Source organism: Antennarius striatus, chromosome 19, assembly GCF_040054535.1.
Source record: "Antennarius striatus isolate MH-2024 chromosome 19, ASM4005453v1, whole genome shotgun sequence".
In the NCBI taxonomy this organism is placed as follows: Eukaryota; Metazoa; Chordata; class Actinopteri; order Lophiiformes; family Antennariidae; genus Antennarius; species Antennarius striatus.
In genome coordinates, this window is record NC_090794.1 from 2,296,340 (window position 1) to 2,310,195 (window position 13,856).

Below are 13,856 nucleotides of genomic sequence, written 5' to 3' on the forward strand. Positions count from 1 at the left end.
TCAGATGCGGAGGCTCAGAACTAAGAAACTTTTTTGACCAATTACGTCGCGGGGAAGGCGGGCTTTGACCATGTGACATGTGAAAACAAATACGTGACGTTGTACACTTGAATGAGGAGTGGCAGATGTAGATGTTAATCACAAGACATGTAGGGAGTGAAATTAACCCCCATGAAGCTGTAGTTAAATGTAAGTATTAAATTAAATCCTAAGGGTTTCCTGTCATTATTATGTCAAGGAATTTTGTTTTATCTGCCCTGAATTAAAGAAAACACTTATTACAGAAAACGGGTTAAGAATCTGATCTACATATTCAAGTTAAAACCACCTCAGAGTTGAGAAATCGAGTTTACAGATTGCCTCATCCCACAGGACTTACACAAATTGAAGAAGTTTCAACCAAGATGCATTTCATTTGCAGATTTTGCTCCTTTTTTTCTTTCCCGGGTGCCTTTCAGACAAAATCCAAATCTACAATGGTTCTTTCTAACCACTGAAATAAACAAATAAAGTACCGATCACTCTGTTATTATGCAGTCAATAACATGGCACATGCATTTAAATCCATGTTCAATTTAATAAAAGCTGACCACAGCAAATTGTCAATTAAATATTAAGGAATCAAACAAACATGGGTTGCTTTGTACATATCAACAACTAAAGCCTGTGCTCAAGACACATTTTGCAGAACTTTGTGTGCAACATTAAAGTCAAGTGTCAAAACCTATGCATGAAAAAAAAGCCACAAAGAGGTGAAGCAAGACGATGAAGTGAAGTTCATAAAACGTCTCAACGGTGCAATTTGTTAAACAGAATTTAAACCAGGGGACAGATGTTTTTCTCTGCGCTTGAAGGTTAACATCCTGCCTGTGACGTTTGGTGCACAGTTCCAAAAAACCGCATACGAAGCAAAAGAAAAACAGATGACCCAATTAAAACCAAACAGCATCACGGAACCATCAGAAAAAAAAAATCAGACTCCAGGCTGCTCAGTTCGTTTTGCTCGTGTCGTCAGAGTTCCTTGAGGCTTTGTTTGGGAGTTTAGGTTAAAAAAAATCTCTATTTAGAGATTTTTTTTTTAAAAAAACAGGAGCACATCTGGTCACTCCAGAGGCCTCCTTGTGAAATAGGTGGAGATTTTCTTCATGGTTCGTGGTGAGCGGACGGTCTGAAAAACAAGAAACAACAAACAAGGTCAACTAATATTCATCTTAATAGCTGGAAAGCCTTCCCGAGCATTGATGAAGGCTTCAAATACCAAATATACCAAATATACTGCAATTTCATCTGTGCTGTATGTCGTGCATATATGGTACATTTGACAATAAAGCTGACTTTGACTTGATATACCCATTTAGTGGATATTTCTATTAGCAGGCAGCTATTCTATCCTGTATATCACACTTCAACTAACAGATATAATAATGGAACTGAGCATCTAATGAATACATCTGAAATGTATATTTTCCCCCCGTGACACTTCTTCACGAAATTGGTGGCCACGTTTCAATCTGTAATGATCGCCCCTTTAGTCTGGCGCCCTCTGCCGGTGGAAGGACCGCACGTCCGCTGATCGCCACTACAATCCAGCAGATGTGACATCCACCCTTCACCAGGAAATAAGGAAATAAATCTTCCGACTAAAATTTCAAATAAGAAGCTTCTTAAAAAGAACATTCAACCTGAGCAGACATTTTTATGATGAACACCACACTATACCTCCCATAGAGGAACAGTATAATACCTGAGAAACGTCTGATTCTCAAGCTCACCTGTGAAGCTGGCGTCTTGCTGTCTTGTTTCTTGGAGGAACTGGGGTTTCTGGGACTTCCTGGTCCTTTCCTCATCTGTTGGCTCATCGCTGACAACCAGTTCATTCCTCTGGGGGAACAATTCTCCTTCCCAACCTGCTTTGGTGAGGTTAGCTTGCCATCCTCAGGATGACAGTCTGTTTGCACCTGGCTATCTTGAGCGGGGCAGCAGACTCCAGTTTGCGTCCGACCTCTCTTTGCAGTTGGGTAGAGTTCAGCAACGCCTTCGCAGTCTCCTTCTGCTTCACAACTTGGAGACGCGCCGTCGCCGGTCTCCAGCCTCCGTTTGGCCCGTCGCTCTGAGGGGGAGGTGCTCTGGGGACATGGGCCGAGGACGCAAGGAGACGAGAGGCTGACCTGAGCGGGTGATAACCACTGTTTGATAGAAGACGGGGTTTTTCGGCGGACGGTAGCGGCCTTAGCGCCCCGAGACGGGCCAGGTGAGGCAGTGCTGGAGGGCAGAGGCAACGCAGCCCCACTGGGGGCGCAGGCAGCGACTTGGGGCGACAATAGGCCACCGAGACTCTTTGTCCGCTGGGTCTTAGCAGGGGTCGTTTCAGTTCTGATGTCAGCCTCTGAAAAAAATCAAAAGTTCTCATTAGTTCAGATGTTACATTCAGGGGCGGGATGGCAGCGATTCATGACGAGTTTATGAAGGTAATAGTCAGAGGTTGCACTGCTTACTTGAGGGGGACTTGGGGCGGGCCCAGCCTACCAGGTTGGCTCCTCCCACTGAACATTGTGCTTCATCCGTTTCCCGGCGAAGCCTCCAGACCCTCACCGTGTGATCGTCAGAGCAGGAAGCAATCTGCCGACAGAGCAGCGCAGATTTTACCAAACTTCTCTCATCACTTCTTTAAAACAGGACGAGATGCTCACGGCTGTTATCAGAGGTTTGTGTTTGGAAGAACTTAAAAGAAACTGCTGGTTCACCTTCGTGAAATCTGTCGGGCACCACACGACGGACGTCACTTCCTCGCTGTGGCCTTGGAGCAGCGTCGCAGGATGCTTCGGGTCGGAAATCTGAAACGTAATCATTCTATATGAAAGTGCGTTCACCGGAGCGCAAACGGAACGCGTCAACGGTCCTTTTAAACGTAATTATTTGGAAAAATTCCAACACATTTCAGCAAAATAAAACAGAAATCAAACCTTCCAGATGTGTGTGTGATTGTCGCTGGAGCCGCTGGCCAGGAACTGGTCGTCCGGGCTGATGGTGGACTTTACATAAAAGGAGGAGTTCTGATGGCCGCTGAAAACCGCCACTGTGGAGGAAAATGAAATAAAATAGATAAATGACCGACACAATGGTTGAATTTTTTTTCATTTCTCTATGTTTTTGCTGGGTTCTTCTCCTCCTCCTCCTCCTCCAAGGTGCATCTGCTCACCTGGAGTCGTTTTTATCCCGCTGACGTTGAACATGTAGATGCTGTCATCAGTGCAGTTACAGAAGACGTTGGATCTCGTGGAGTCCAGAACAAGACCGGAATATCCTGCAGCAAATAAACGCACAGCAACCGGTCAGGTGACTCTGCTCGTCTTCTTTTCAGGTAAAGGTGATGAAGGTCCAGCTTTGAGCGGAACTCACCCAGTCTCATGCGCATGCACGACCCCGGATATGGGTACGTCTGCAGGGGAGCGGGACTCTGACGGTGGGCGCTGTAGTTCTTCCTCAGATCCCACATCTTTATGACTCTGGTTGAACCAAATCAAATGTATTCATGCAAATGTTTTTGCTTGAAGCTGCTTAGCTGTAGGTTAGAGAAGGGTAACAGCGTTTCTTACCCATCGACGGCCCCCGCGGAGATGAGGGTGTGCTGATCCTGAAATAAAACCACCGTAACGCTCTGCTGGGTGTCCTGTAAGAGTCAAGAGACACCAAGGGATCAGCTTTCTATCTGAACAGCGAGTTTCACTTAAGAAGAGTTGGTTGCTGAGGAGACTCACCACGCCTGGAGCCATCCCACGAGCGCTGCTCCGCTTCTTCTTCACCTTGGCCAAGGGGTTTGTCTCCGATTTGTTGTGGGCGCCGCTGATCTGCTTCACCTGTCTGTAGAAACCATCTGGGAGGAAGACACATGGAATCATAAAGTTTAACAGGTTATCGATCAGACAAATAGGTCTTACTGGAATAGGATTATAATCTTCCCATCGTACTTCTGTGTCAAGTTTCATTCTTCATAATAAAACATTCTTGCATTAGTAATTGGATTAGATTCAAACAATACTCTAGGCAGGAAACAAAGAAGATTAAACCACAAATTTAAATTAATGGTCAAAAAATGTCAGGATCATGAGGGCACTTTTAACAAAATCAAATATTACACAACAAGACTTTTGCAATCCTTTTTTTATATTTAATACCTTTCTTGCTGCACCTGGTGTCCCAGACCATAATATTTCCATCTCTACCCCCAGTACAGAACACAGCTGGAAAACAGGAGACAATGCATCATTAACACAAAAGATATCTTATATTTGAATGCAGTTTCTCTTGTCATGCATATCAATGAGGTTGTTTTCCTTAGCAGTAGCATAAACGCAGATCAATCCTCCATAAATAAACCATCAGCTGTGTGTCTGCTTGTGTGTTGAGAAAGGAAACGCGGAACCTCATTCAGTCAGCATACCTTTCTCATTTGGAGTGAATGAAACAGATTTGAGGCTGCAGAGGTGACCCTTAAAGCTGCCCAACATCTCTCCTGACTTCACGTCCCACAGCCTGGCCATCTGATCGCCGGCAGCTGTCACCTGAGAGCAGAAAGATGGGTCCATTTCTACAAGGAGCTTTAAATACTTTGATATGAATGGGAAGCTAAATGTGAAGCTTCTGCCAACCATTGGACGCAATGATGCTCCAATACTGTACTTACTAACTGAGCCTCTCCAGGTACCCAGGCTATATCAAAGACTGCATTCTCATGAGCCAGCCATTCTGTGGAAATGCACCCACTGTTACCAACACATACTTCCTGATAACCACTGTGAAAATGAATTCCCGTGCTGACCTTTAAGAAGAACTTTTTCCCGGCTCTCTGTGTTGTAGATCCGAACAATTCCTTCCTCATTAGCCGCGGCAAGGATATTCCGAAGCTCCCCGGCTGAAGAGACGAGACACAAAAGTGAGAGGCATAAATAACAGCTCAAGATCATGTGATTTACTATTCATATTCTGTCTGTGTGGGTTACCAGGGGAGAAAGCCAAGCCAAACGGAGGCACGGAGTCACCCAGGTTGCCGTAGGAGATGTGTTCATCATGTCGGATACACTGGTAGCCCTCCAGCAGGGAGCTCAGGGGGTATCTGGGCCAGGGATCTGCAGGAAGGATGGGATAGATCAAATACAAACACTGCTTCAGAACTATTTTGAGACACTGATCATGAAATATTTACAATCTGACATTAATAAATTTAACTAGAGCAAAAGCATTTTCCTTCCTACTCAACATCAAATTAATCTTCATGAAAGTCATGCTACCTTCATTTTTTACATACTAGGTATTCATGTTTGACTGACCAAACATCAAACACCGAGGAGCACGCTGCGTTTCAGAATTAACAAAGTTGTGATCAGTTAAATTCCAGTGCTATAGCAACAGATATATATCCGACTGTAAACTGTCGCGTAGAGATTTAAGCTACAGCTGCGAGTATAAATCAGGATTGTAAGTCTACATCATGCTTGTGGTTGAGGTAGCGCAGGTTAGCCTGTAGCATTGAAAAGAGCACACCAAACACAACACTCATGTTCTGAAACATCAATTCTCTCACCGTTTTGTCTTCGTCTGCCCAATCCTCTGTCGACAATTGAGCGGAAAAGCATCCTTTCACTCTGGTAAAAGACGACCTGATATTTTTTTGTATTATTCAGATATTTGTCCGATCGTTGGCCGATGATCTGTTCCCGTTTCGTAGCTGCAGTTCTTTCCCGCGAACAGATCTCCTCATTACAAAGACTGAATCCCCCGCTAAACTTGCGTTACAAACGACTATTGGTTGGAGAGCCGCTTCCTCTCAGCGTGACATCACATCCGCTTTCCTCGAGCCGACCGCCCTCTTTATTTTTCATAATAATTTTGCTGAATCTTACGGATAAAAGAGCAAATAAATTGTACGGATTTAAACCACTACATCCACTTATTTGACCTAACATTACAGACTCAGAACTGACATATGTTACCAAATAATTTACTATTTGAAATATTTGATCGGTGCAGCGAATAAATACTAATAGATTCAACTTTGAATTGAACATTGAGTGATTTATTTTGAAAACCAAACCATAAACCGGAACTAAAAGTGAATTAATTTCCGGTTTGAGTTCGATTTTGCGTATCAAAATGTTAGCAGCTCGTTTTCTCTAACTAACAATATTTATTTGATAATGTCGCTTTCTACTGCACGTTCATTCCTATCAGAAGCTTGTTATGGCGAACAAGAGCTGGACGCTAATTCCGCTCTCATGGAGCTGGACAAAGGTGCGTTGTGTGGCTTGCTAAAGGTTAGCATTGTGTGACGTGAGGTTGATAGGAGACGTTCGTTGTTGTTTTTGTTGTGATCAATGGCGTCGCTTCAATTCCAGGGTTGCGATCGGGGAAGCTTGGAGAGCAATGCGAAGCTGTGGTGCTGTTCCCCAAACTCTTCCAGAAGTACCCGTTCCCCATCCTCATCAATTCTGCATTTCTGAAACTAGCTGACATCTTCAGACTTGGGTATATTTGCTTTATAGATCTGGATTAAGTTGATAGTTCAGATCGATCACTGTGATCATATCTAAATGTGTGGGATCGATTTTGTTAAAAAAAAAAAATCCAATTATGAATAAAATAAAAGATAAAAATAGTTAAGTCACATCAAATAAAAACTACAGAAATATGCAAGTAGCAACGAATTGCAAAAACGAGCCAAGTTCTGTTTAACCTTAAATTATTAATATTCTAAACATTTTCTAGAATAAAAGTCTGTGTGTGATCAGAGAACTTTCAGAACAGTTTGCAGAATCTTTTTCTCTGATTTCAGGAACAACTTCTTGCGTCTCTGTGTGCTCAAAGTAACCCAACAGAGTGAGAAGCATCTGGAAAAGATCATCAATGTGGACGAATTTGTCAAAAGGGTGTTTTCAGTCATCCATAGCAATGACCCTGTGGCCAGAGCCATCACTCTGAGGTAATTAATCAATAATGTAGTCAGTCTAACAATAAAGAAATTCATGTTAAGCAAATTAATGAGTAATTCTTGCCAGTCTCCCTGTCTCCAGGTTTCTAAAACCTAAAACTATTTCTTTGTTGTTCCTTCTATTCAGGATGCTTGGAAGTCTAGCCTCCATCATCCCAGAGAGGAAGAATGCCCACCACAGCATTCGCCAAAGTCTGGATTCCCATGACAACGTAGAAGTGGAAGCTGCTATATTTGCATCCGCGAGTTTCTCAGCGCAATCAAAGTAAGGCAAACATCTGTTTCATCTGTTTACGTGTAGATATAAATGGACTGGGTTGTGGATGATGACAATTTGTTTTATCAATTGATTTTTCAGAGATTTTGCTGCAGGGATTTGTAACAAAGTCAGTGAGATGATTCAAGGTAAATCCTCTGTTCTGAGCTGGGATGTGTGTTGTTCTGGTTGGAGTTTCACCTCCTTCCATCTCCTTCTCTCCAGGTTTAGACACTCCGGTGGAACTGAAGCTGAAGTTGATCCCGATGCTTCAGCACATGCATCACGACGCCAGCTTGGCCTCCAGCAGCAGAGAGCTCCTGCAGCACTTGGTCAACTCGTACCCCTCCACCCCCATGGTCATCGTCACCCTGCACACCTTTACCCAGCTGGCTGCCTCCTCCCTCATCGATATTCCAAAGCAGGTAGGACTGTAACACAGCTGTAACCTGAATTACCATCTATGGATCCACCTCCTCAACCAGATGGACGTGACATTTCAAGAATATCTTAATGACTTCTTTCTGGTTTGAATTCCTGTTTGAGCAGCTTCAGCTCCTCCTGCAGTACCTGAGGGATGACCCCAGAAAAGCTGTGAAGAGGCTGGCGATCAGCGACCTGAAGCTCCTGGCTAAAAAGGCTCCTCACCTCTGGATCAGAGAGAACACTCAGGTAGGCTCAGGCGTCATCGGTTGCACTGCAGGATGGTTTTCTATGTTATTTGACAGTCTGAATGTTTTCTTCTCTGCAGACGCTCTGTGAATGCGCCCTGTCCAGCCCTTATAGCAGTTTGAAGCTGGGGATGCTGGCCGTCCTCTCCACCCTCTCCGGAACAATCGCACTCAAGCAGTACTTCAGTAACACAGCAGGTTGTGTCCACGTATAAATCGTTCTCCATCACAAAGACAATCTATTTACTGTTTATCTGAAGTGTCATTTGAACAGGAACTGATCTTTGTTCCTCTCACACGTTCTTCCCAGGTTGTTCTTCGGTCCCCCCGCGCCTCACTGACCTGGTTAAACTGGCACAAGAATGCTGTTACCATAGCAACCTGGCAGTGGCTGCTCACGGGGTCATAGTGCTCTCCAACATTTCTATTTCCTGTCCAGAAAAAGGTTGGTTTTATCAGGTCACGGCCAGTTTATTGTTTTCTGTTGTTTTACTCGTTGAAACAACTCAGATCCATCCCACTGATGTTCGCTCAGTGCAGCCGGGCTGAAGGTGTGTGTTTTGTCATCAGATATCGTACAGCTGGAGCAGGACACAGTTTTAGCAGTGGAGTCCCTTCTGATGCTTTGCAGTCAGGACAGCAGCCCCGGTGCTCAGGCCACACTCAAAGTAAGACGTTATAACCACAAGATGAGGAGGGCATCCATCACAGAAACTTTACACAATATATTATATGATTGATAACTTAAGTTTTGTTGTTTAACATTTAAACTAATTTTAAGTTTATGCTTCTTCTGTCAAATAAAAAGAATTTTCAGAACAATGTGGGGAAACTTGACATTTTATCTCACATCAAAGTTTCACATCTCAAATTACATCCAGCTTTTCTTGTTGAGGTCAAGAGAAACGAAGTTGTGTTTTGTCTTCTTCGTAATCATCTTAAGTCACCATTTAAATGTAAAATTTTCAAAGTGGAAGTCATTTACGATTCTTTTCTTTTGAGACTCACAATGATCACAAAACTTTTGCTTTGTTTGTGTCGTCTGATACTGAATTAATGACGAGTGTAGTTTCATATAATAAATCAAATACGTTTCATTTCATAATATCAGGTCTCATTCCCCCCTGGATCATTTTCAGGGTCGCAAATTATTTAACCCCCATCCTTCATTTTGTGTCACCTCCAGACCGCCCTCACCTCATTGGTTAAACTGCTGAAAAGTCGTCCCTATCTCAGCCAATCGGCCGTGGAGTTCCTGCTCGGCCAGCTCCACCTATCCTGCGACTGCTCCCGCGTCCTCATGTGTCACGCTCTGGCAGCCATCGCCACCCATCTGCCCGTGTTGGGCGAAGGCATGCTGGGAGATCTGGTGGACCTCTACAGAGTGGCCAGTCACTCCTCGACAGACAAGCAGCAAGAGCTTCTGGTGAGAATCAGATGTCCTCCACTGCTTAATCTGTGAATGAAAATTCCTGCTGCACTTGAATGCATCTTTTACGATTTAAGCGTAAGAGACATTCGTGGACACACACGGATTGTTTCGCTGTTGCACATCTCTGATCCTGGCTTCAAACTTTCGGATTCTCTCGCCGTGATTGCTGCAGGTTTCCTTGGCAACGGTTATTTTTGTCGCCAGCCAGTCGTCTCTGTCCGCTGAGGTGAAGACTGTCATCAAACAGCAGCTGGAGCTGGTTGCTAACGGCTGGACGGTGTACCGCATCGCGCGTCAGGCCTCACGCATGGTGAGTCATGTGTTAATCAGTGGTTTTAGAATAACATGAACAAAACTCATAACTAGACCAAAGAAAATAAACAGGAGTTATTCCCTGAAACAGTTCAAGGTCTTCTGTAATAACCGTAATGACTAGAAGAGCCTTGGATGAAGCGCATTCCTCATTAAACCAAACAAATTCAAATCATTAACCTGATCTCACTGGTTTCATGAGAATCGGTCAAGCAGTTTGTGGATATATTATAATATTATGGGATCTCCACCACATTGGTACAAGCGGACATCTGCAGAAGCATCTGTTTGAATTAAAAAGCGACCGTTTGTCGCTGATCTGCAGGGCTGCCACGAGTTCTCCAGCGAGCTCTACCAGAGCCTGCGGACCCGGGTGGCGTCGGAACATTTCTACTTCTGGCTCAACAGCCTGAAAGAGTTTTCCCAGGCGGAGCAGTATCTGAGCCACGTGGACGACGGCGACTTCAGCGGAGCCATGACCGCCATCGCCGAAGCCCTGCGCTCCTACCAGAAGGGCATCGCTTCCCTCACGGTCAGTTGGCTAAACCGTGTGACTTTAAATCTGACGTAGTCGGTCAGCGGCGCTCGCTGACTGGGTGACACATGCTTCCAGGTGGCAGGTAAACACTGAGGTATGCAGAGATTACGACCTCGCATTCCTCGTCTCGCAACGTTTGTTGACATGTTTGAACCTGAGCGCTCGCCTCAGACGGGGTTTAGCTTTTCATTTAGAGGTCGCAGCGAATACCGCAGCTTAAAAACGAGGTATAGAAGCATTTTCAAATCATTTTTGGATTTTAAGACAGCTTGAAAAGTAAAAACATCATTGAATATCACCATTGAGGGCAGGTGGATATTTATTTCTGCTGCTGATAGACTGAAAAGTCTCAAAATCAAAGCTGATTTTGCAGCATCACTGAACTCTCCTGACGCCCGACAGTTTCTTGCTAGACCCCTTCTTTGCTGTGACTTTACTGTCTTGTTTATGCGCTGTTGTTTTACCATTCCCTGCTCCCAGGCTGCCAGCACCCCTCTGAGCCCGCTGACATTCCAGTGCGACTTCATTAAGCTGCGGATCGACACCCTGCAGGCCCTGTCGCAGCTCATCTGCACCTGCAACAGCTTGAAAACCAGCCCCCCTCCCGCCATCGCAACCACCATCGCCCTCTCGTCAGGCAACGACCTGCAGCGGTGCGGCCGAATCGCCATGCAGGTAAATGTCCTTTGGTGCATTTTTTTATTGGGGCATCAATGGGGCTGGAGATCAAAATGACGACACGGATGTGAACTGAGAAAACTGTCTCCACCTCCACTTCAGCGTCCAGCAGGAGTTTATGTATCCATGACGACTAATCCGCTCTGACGTTGCTGACGTTCTTCATCTTTTTCAGATGAAATTCTGCATGGACGAGTTCAGAAGTCTCGCCACCCGCTACGCCGACCTACACCAGTCCTCCTTCGACGCCGATTACGCCGCCCTTCGCAACGTGGAGCTGTATCCTCCAACCGAACCTCGAGCGCTGCTGCTGCTCTTTTGTCTTCTTAACGACGCCGGTTTCTCCGCTGTAGCGCCGTCTCGCTTTAAAGTTTTCTCTTTAACTGTCCTCTCAGACAACAACAGAGCTGTTTGCTTGTCTCTCATATAATCGAGGCGCTGATCCTGAACCCGCAGGGAGCCAGGTGAGAGCTACGCCGCTGCACAGAGGTGGAATCAACGAGATTTGGTTTTAATCCTGTGTCATTTATGACATCCTGAGAAGACAGATTCACAATTAATTCATTTTTATGCTTCTTCTTTGACACATTCTGGCAGTAAAGAGTGAGGGAATGGACTCTAATCATGCTTTACTGCAGGATTGTACACAGATATAAAGCGACAGTAATGAAAATAAATGCACCCAATTTAATTTCCAGCATGTTTTTTTTTATTTGTTTTCTGATGAAAGGGTTTTACCGTAACACACATCCCTAAAGGCGTCTTCCTGGCAGACGTTTAACTGTGACAGATTGTCTCTATAATCTAGTTTTCAGGACTATGGGAACCTGGGATCTGTCCAGACGGAGAGCGAGTACGAGCGACGGATGATGTCTGTCTTCTCTCGCGTGTTGGAGGAGGTGGAGGGCCTCAGCAAGAAGCACACACCGGTTTCGTTCCTGGTGAAGTTGACGCCTCGGGATTGCACAGTTTGCATATGCGCGACTATCTTTACTCACAATGTAGCTGCAGGGTGTCCAGATTTGTGAAATGCAAATATCAGACTGTGAGTTTGTTCTACTGCTACACCATTTTTTTTTATTGCGACTGGAGGCATTTAAGTTTTTTTGTGGATGTCTCTTTGTCCCATTCCTTTAGAATGTGATTCCTTCAGGAGTGAATTTCATCAGGGATGTTAACTTGGAACAGATATGAACTGATCAGAGTTTGCTTTATGTTTCTGAAATGAAAAAACTGAAATGCCATATCGTCTAAATGTCTCACATTCACATAATATCACCACAACGAGACATCATGTTGTGCTTAAATACATCTCTAACTGTTATTACATGTATTAACGTACAATATAGAAAGACGAAATGGTGACAAAAATGTTATTATTGTGTCTGTATTTGTGTAGAATGTAAAAAGTTTGAAATCCTATTGCTTTGTGTTTGTTGTTGCAGCACACAGATTGTCTCTGTGCTGCTGTCATAGCTTTGCTCAAGGTCCCGCTGTCTTTCCAGAGGTATTTCTTCCAAAAGCTCCAGTCAACAAGCATAAAGGTACAGTCATTCGGTCTATTCTTGGTGGTTTGCATACAGTGACATCTGTTCTGATCCGTCTACGTGTGTGACGTCATCCTTCAGCTCGCCCTCTCTCCTTCCCCACGAACTCCGAGCGAACCCATCCCAGTGCAGAACACTCAGCAGCTGACCCTGAAGGTGGAGGGGGTGGTGCAGCACGGTTCCACTCCTGGACTCTTCAGGAAGATTCAGTCCGTCTGCCTTAACGTCACCTCAGTTCTTCAGACTAAGGCAGGGTCTGAATTTAAGGTAATTAGCATGTGCTGCATCCTTTATTTACTCACAGATCACACAACTTCTTGCATTAATGATTGAACTTTGGGTGTGTTTCTGCTCCATTGATGATAACACTCCCAATTCATCTAATTTTTATTTATTTATTTTTCCTTTTTAGATTCCTCTCGACGGCAAAACCAATGAGATCGAGCAGCGGGTAGAACCCCACAATGACTACTTTAGCACGCAGTTCTTGCTCAATTTCTCCATCTTGGGCACTCACAGTGTCACCGTAGAGGCCTCCGTTGTGGATGAGAGCGGTATCGAGTGGAAGACCGGGCCCAAGACAACGGTGTCTGTCAAATCCTTGGAGGATCCATACTCCCAGCAGCTTCGCCATCAGCTGCAGCAAGGTGGAGCGCAGCCTGCTCCACAGAGGGGCGCGTACTCTCGCTTCTAGCAAATGTACTCCCAGTGATTTGTGAAAAACGGAAGACCTTGAGGTTTTTTTTTTTTTTTTGTAGAAACTTAAATGTATACATATTTTACTCAATGAATAAAAATGCAGATTTCCTTTCCGTGCTGCACATTGAATTTATATTTTTTAAATAGCAGTGACTTAAGGTATAAAGGAGGAAAGACGTCGTTAAGATGGTGATGATGAATTTTTTCAGTGTGAGGGACAGCCATCAAAAGCAAAAGTGCTTTAAATTCCCTGATCACATTAATTTAATGTTTTTTCACTGATGCAGTAACCTTCAAGGTAATCTAGTGCTCAATGTTCTTTGTGTTTGAAGTGTAATGACGTCATAGTCCACCAGGGGGCAGAGCATGGTCATAATGTTAACATTTTCCCAAAGAGCACGAAAACCTGTCAATTTAACTTGTCCGACTTTTCGACTTTTCTATTCAGACTTCAGATAACACCGAATGCTGCTAAACCAAAACATAATGTTCATAAGTCTCAATTTTAACTTTTTATTCAATTCTAACATGATTAACATTGACAATCAAGCTCACACCGTTTCAAGATAAAAACTGAACCCAACACATCAACCTTCAATAAATCACGCACCCATAGTGATGGCGTCAACAGAAAATAGCGGATGTCGAGTACACACGGTTTAGTACAATTTGAAAATCATATTTTGTTAATAGGCGGTGAGACCACAAGCACTTGATAAGAGTCTGCGCACTTAATGG

At 44.3% G+C, this 13,856-nt stretch overlaps 2 protein-coding genes across 3 annotated transcripts; one reads left to right on the forward strand and one right to left on the reverse strand.

Annotated features, from left to right (window-relative positions):
* Positions 1-722: 722 nt before the first annotated feature.
* dtl (denticleless E3 ubiquitin protein ligase homolog (Drosophila)) lies at positions 723-5,971 on the reverse strand. Its single transcript, XM_068342947.1, has 15 exons — positions 5,582-5,971; positions 5,001-5,126; positions 4,820-4,912; positions 4,685-4,746; positions 4,442-4,562; positions 4,176-4,241; positions 3,759-3,874; positions 3,597-3,670; positions 3,400-3,506; positions 3,200-3,304; positions 2,964-3,076; positions 2,745-2,834; positions 2,496-2,619; positions 1,773-2,386; positions 723-1,168 (listed from the first exon to the last, which is right to left on the reverse strand). The coding sequence occupies exons 1-15, from the start codon at positions 5,631-5,633 to the stop codon at positions 1,103-1,105; spliced, it is 1,929 nt and encodes a 642-aa protein (XP_068199048.1). The 5' UTR covers positions 5,634-5,971; the 3' UTR covers positions 723-1,102.
* A 152-nt stretch (positions 5,972-6,123) lies between these two features.
* ints7 (integrator complex subunit 7) lies at positions 6,124-13,231 on the forward strand. Of its 2 annotated transcripts, XM_068342114.1 has the most exons (20): positions 6,124-6,288; positions 6,393-6,522; positions 6,830-6,976; positions 7,113-7,250; positions 7,344-7,390; positions 7,467-7,666; positions 7,791-7,913; positions 7,993-8,110; positions 8,223-8,357; positions 8,483-8,580; positions 9,099-9,338; positions 9,517-9,654; positions 9,982-10,188; positions 10,675-10,869; positions 11,048-11,151; positions 11,268-11,336; positions 11,681-11,813; positions 12,318-12,416; positions 12,501-12,686; positions 12,832-13,231. In XM_068342114.1, the coding sequence occupies exons 1-20, from the start codon at positions 6,195-6,197 to the stop codon at positions 13,111-13,113; spliced, it is 2,883 nt and encodes a 960-aa protein (XP_068198215.1). In that variant the 5' UTR covers positions 6,124-6,194; the 3' UTR covers positions 13,114-13,231. The 2 variants fall into 2 exon arrangements, 1 of the variants encoding a protein (XP_068198215.1); XR_011038919.1 differs by lacking the exon at positions 12,832-13,231 and having other exon boundaries at positions 11,681-11,917; positions 12,501-12,540.
* Positions 13,232-13,856: the final 625 nt, after the last annotated feature.

Coding starts and splice junctions, on each gene's coding strand:
- dtl (XM_068342947.1), bottom strand. CDS start 5,633: ATGCTTTTCCGCTCAATTGTCGACAGAGGATTGGGCAGACGAAGACAA. Junction 5,127..5,581: donor GGGCAGACGAAGACAAAACG/GTGAGAGAATTG, acceptor TCCTTCCTGCAG/ATCCCTGGCCCAGATACCCC. Junction 1,169..1,772: donor GCAAGACGCCAGCTTCACAG/GTGAGCTTGAGA, acceptor CTTGTTTTTCAG/ACCGTCCGCTCACCACGAAC.
- ints7 (XM_068342114.1), top strand. CDS start 6,195: ATGTCGCTTTCTACTGCACGTTCATTCCTATCAGAAGCTTGTTATGGC. Junction 9,339..9,516: donor ACAAGCAGCAAGAGCTTCTG/GTGAGAATCAGA, acceptor TGATTGCTGCAG/GTTTCCTTGGCAACGGTTAT. Junction 12,687..12,831: donor AGGCAGGGTCTGAATTTAAG/GTAATTAGCATG, acceptor TTTCCTTTTTAG/ATTCCTCTCGACGGCAAAAC.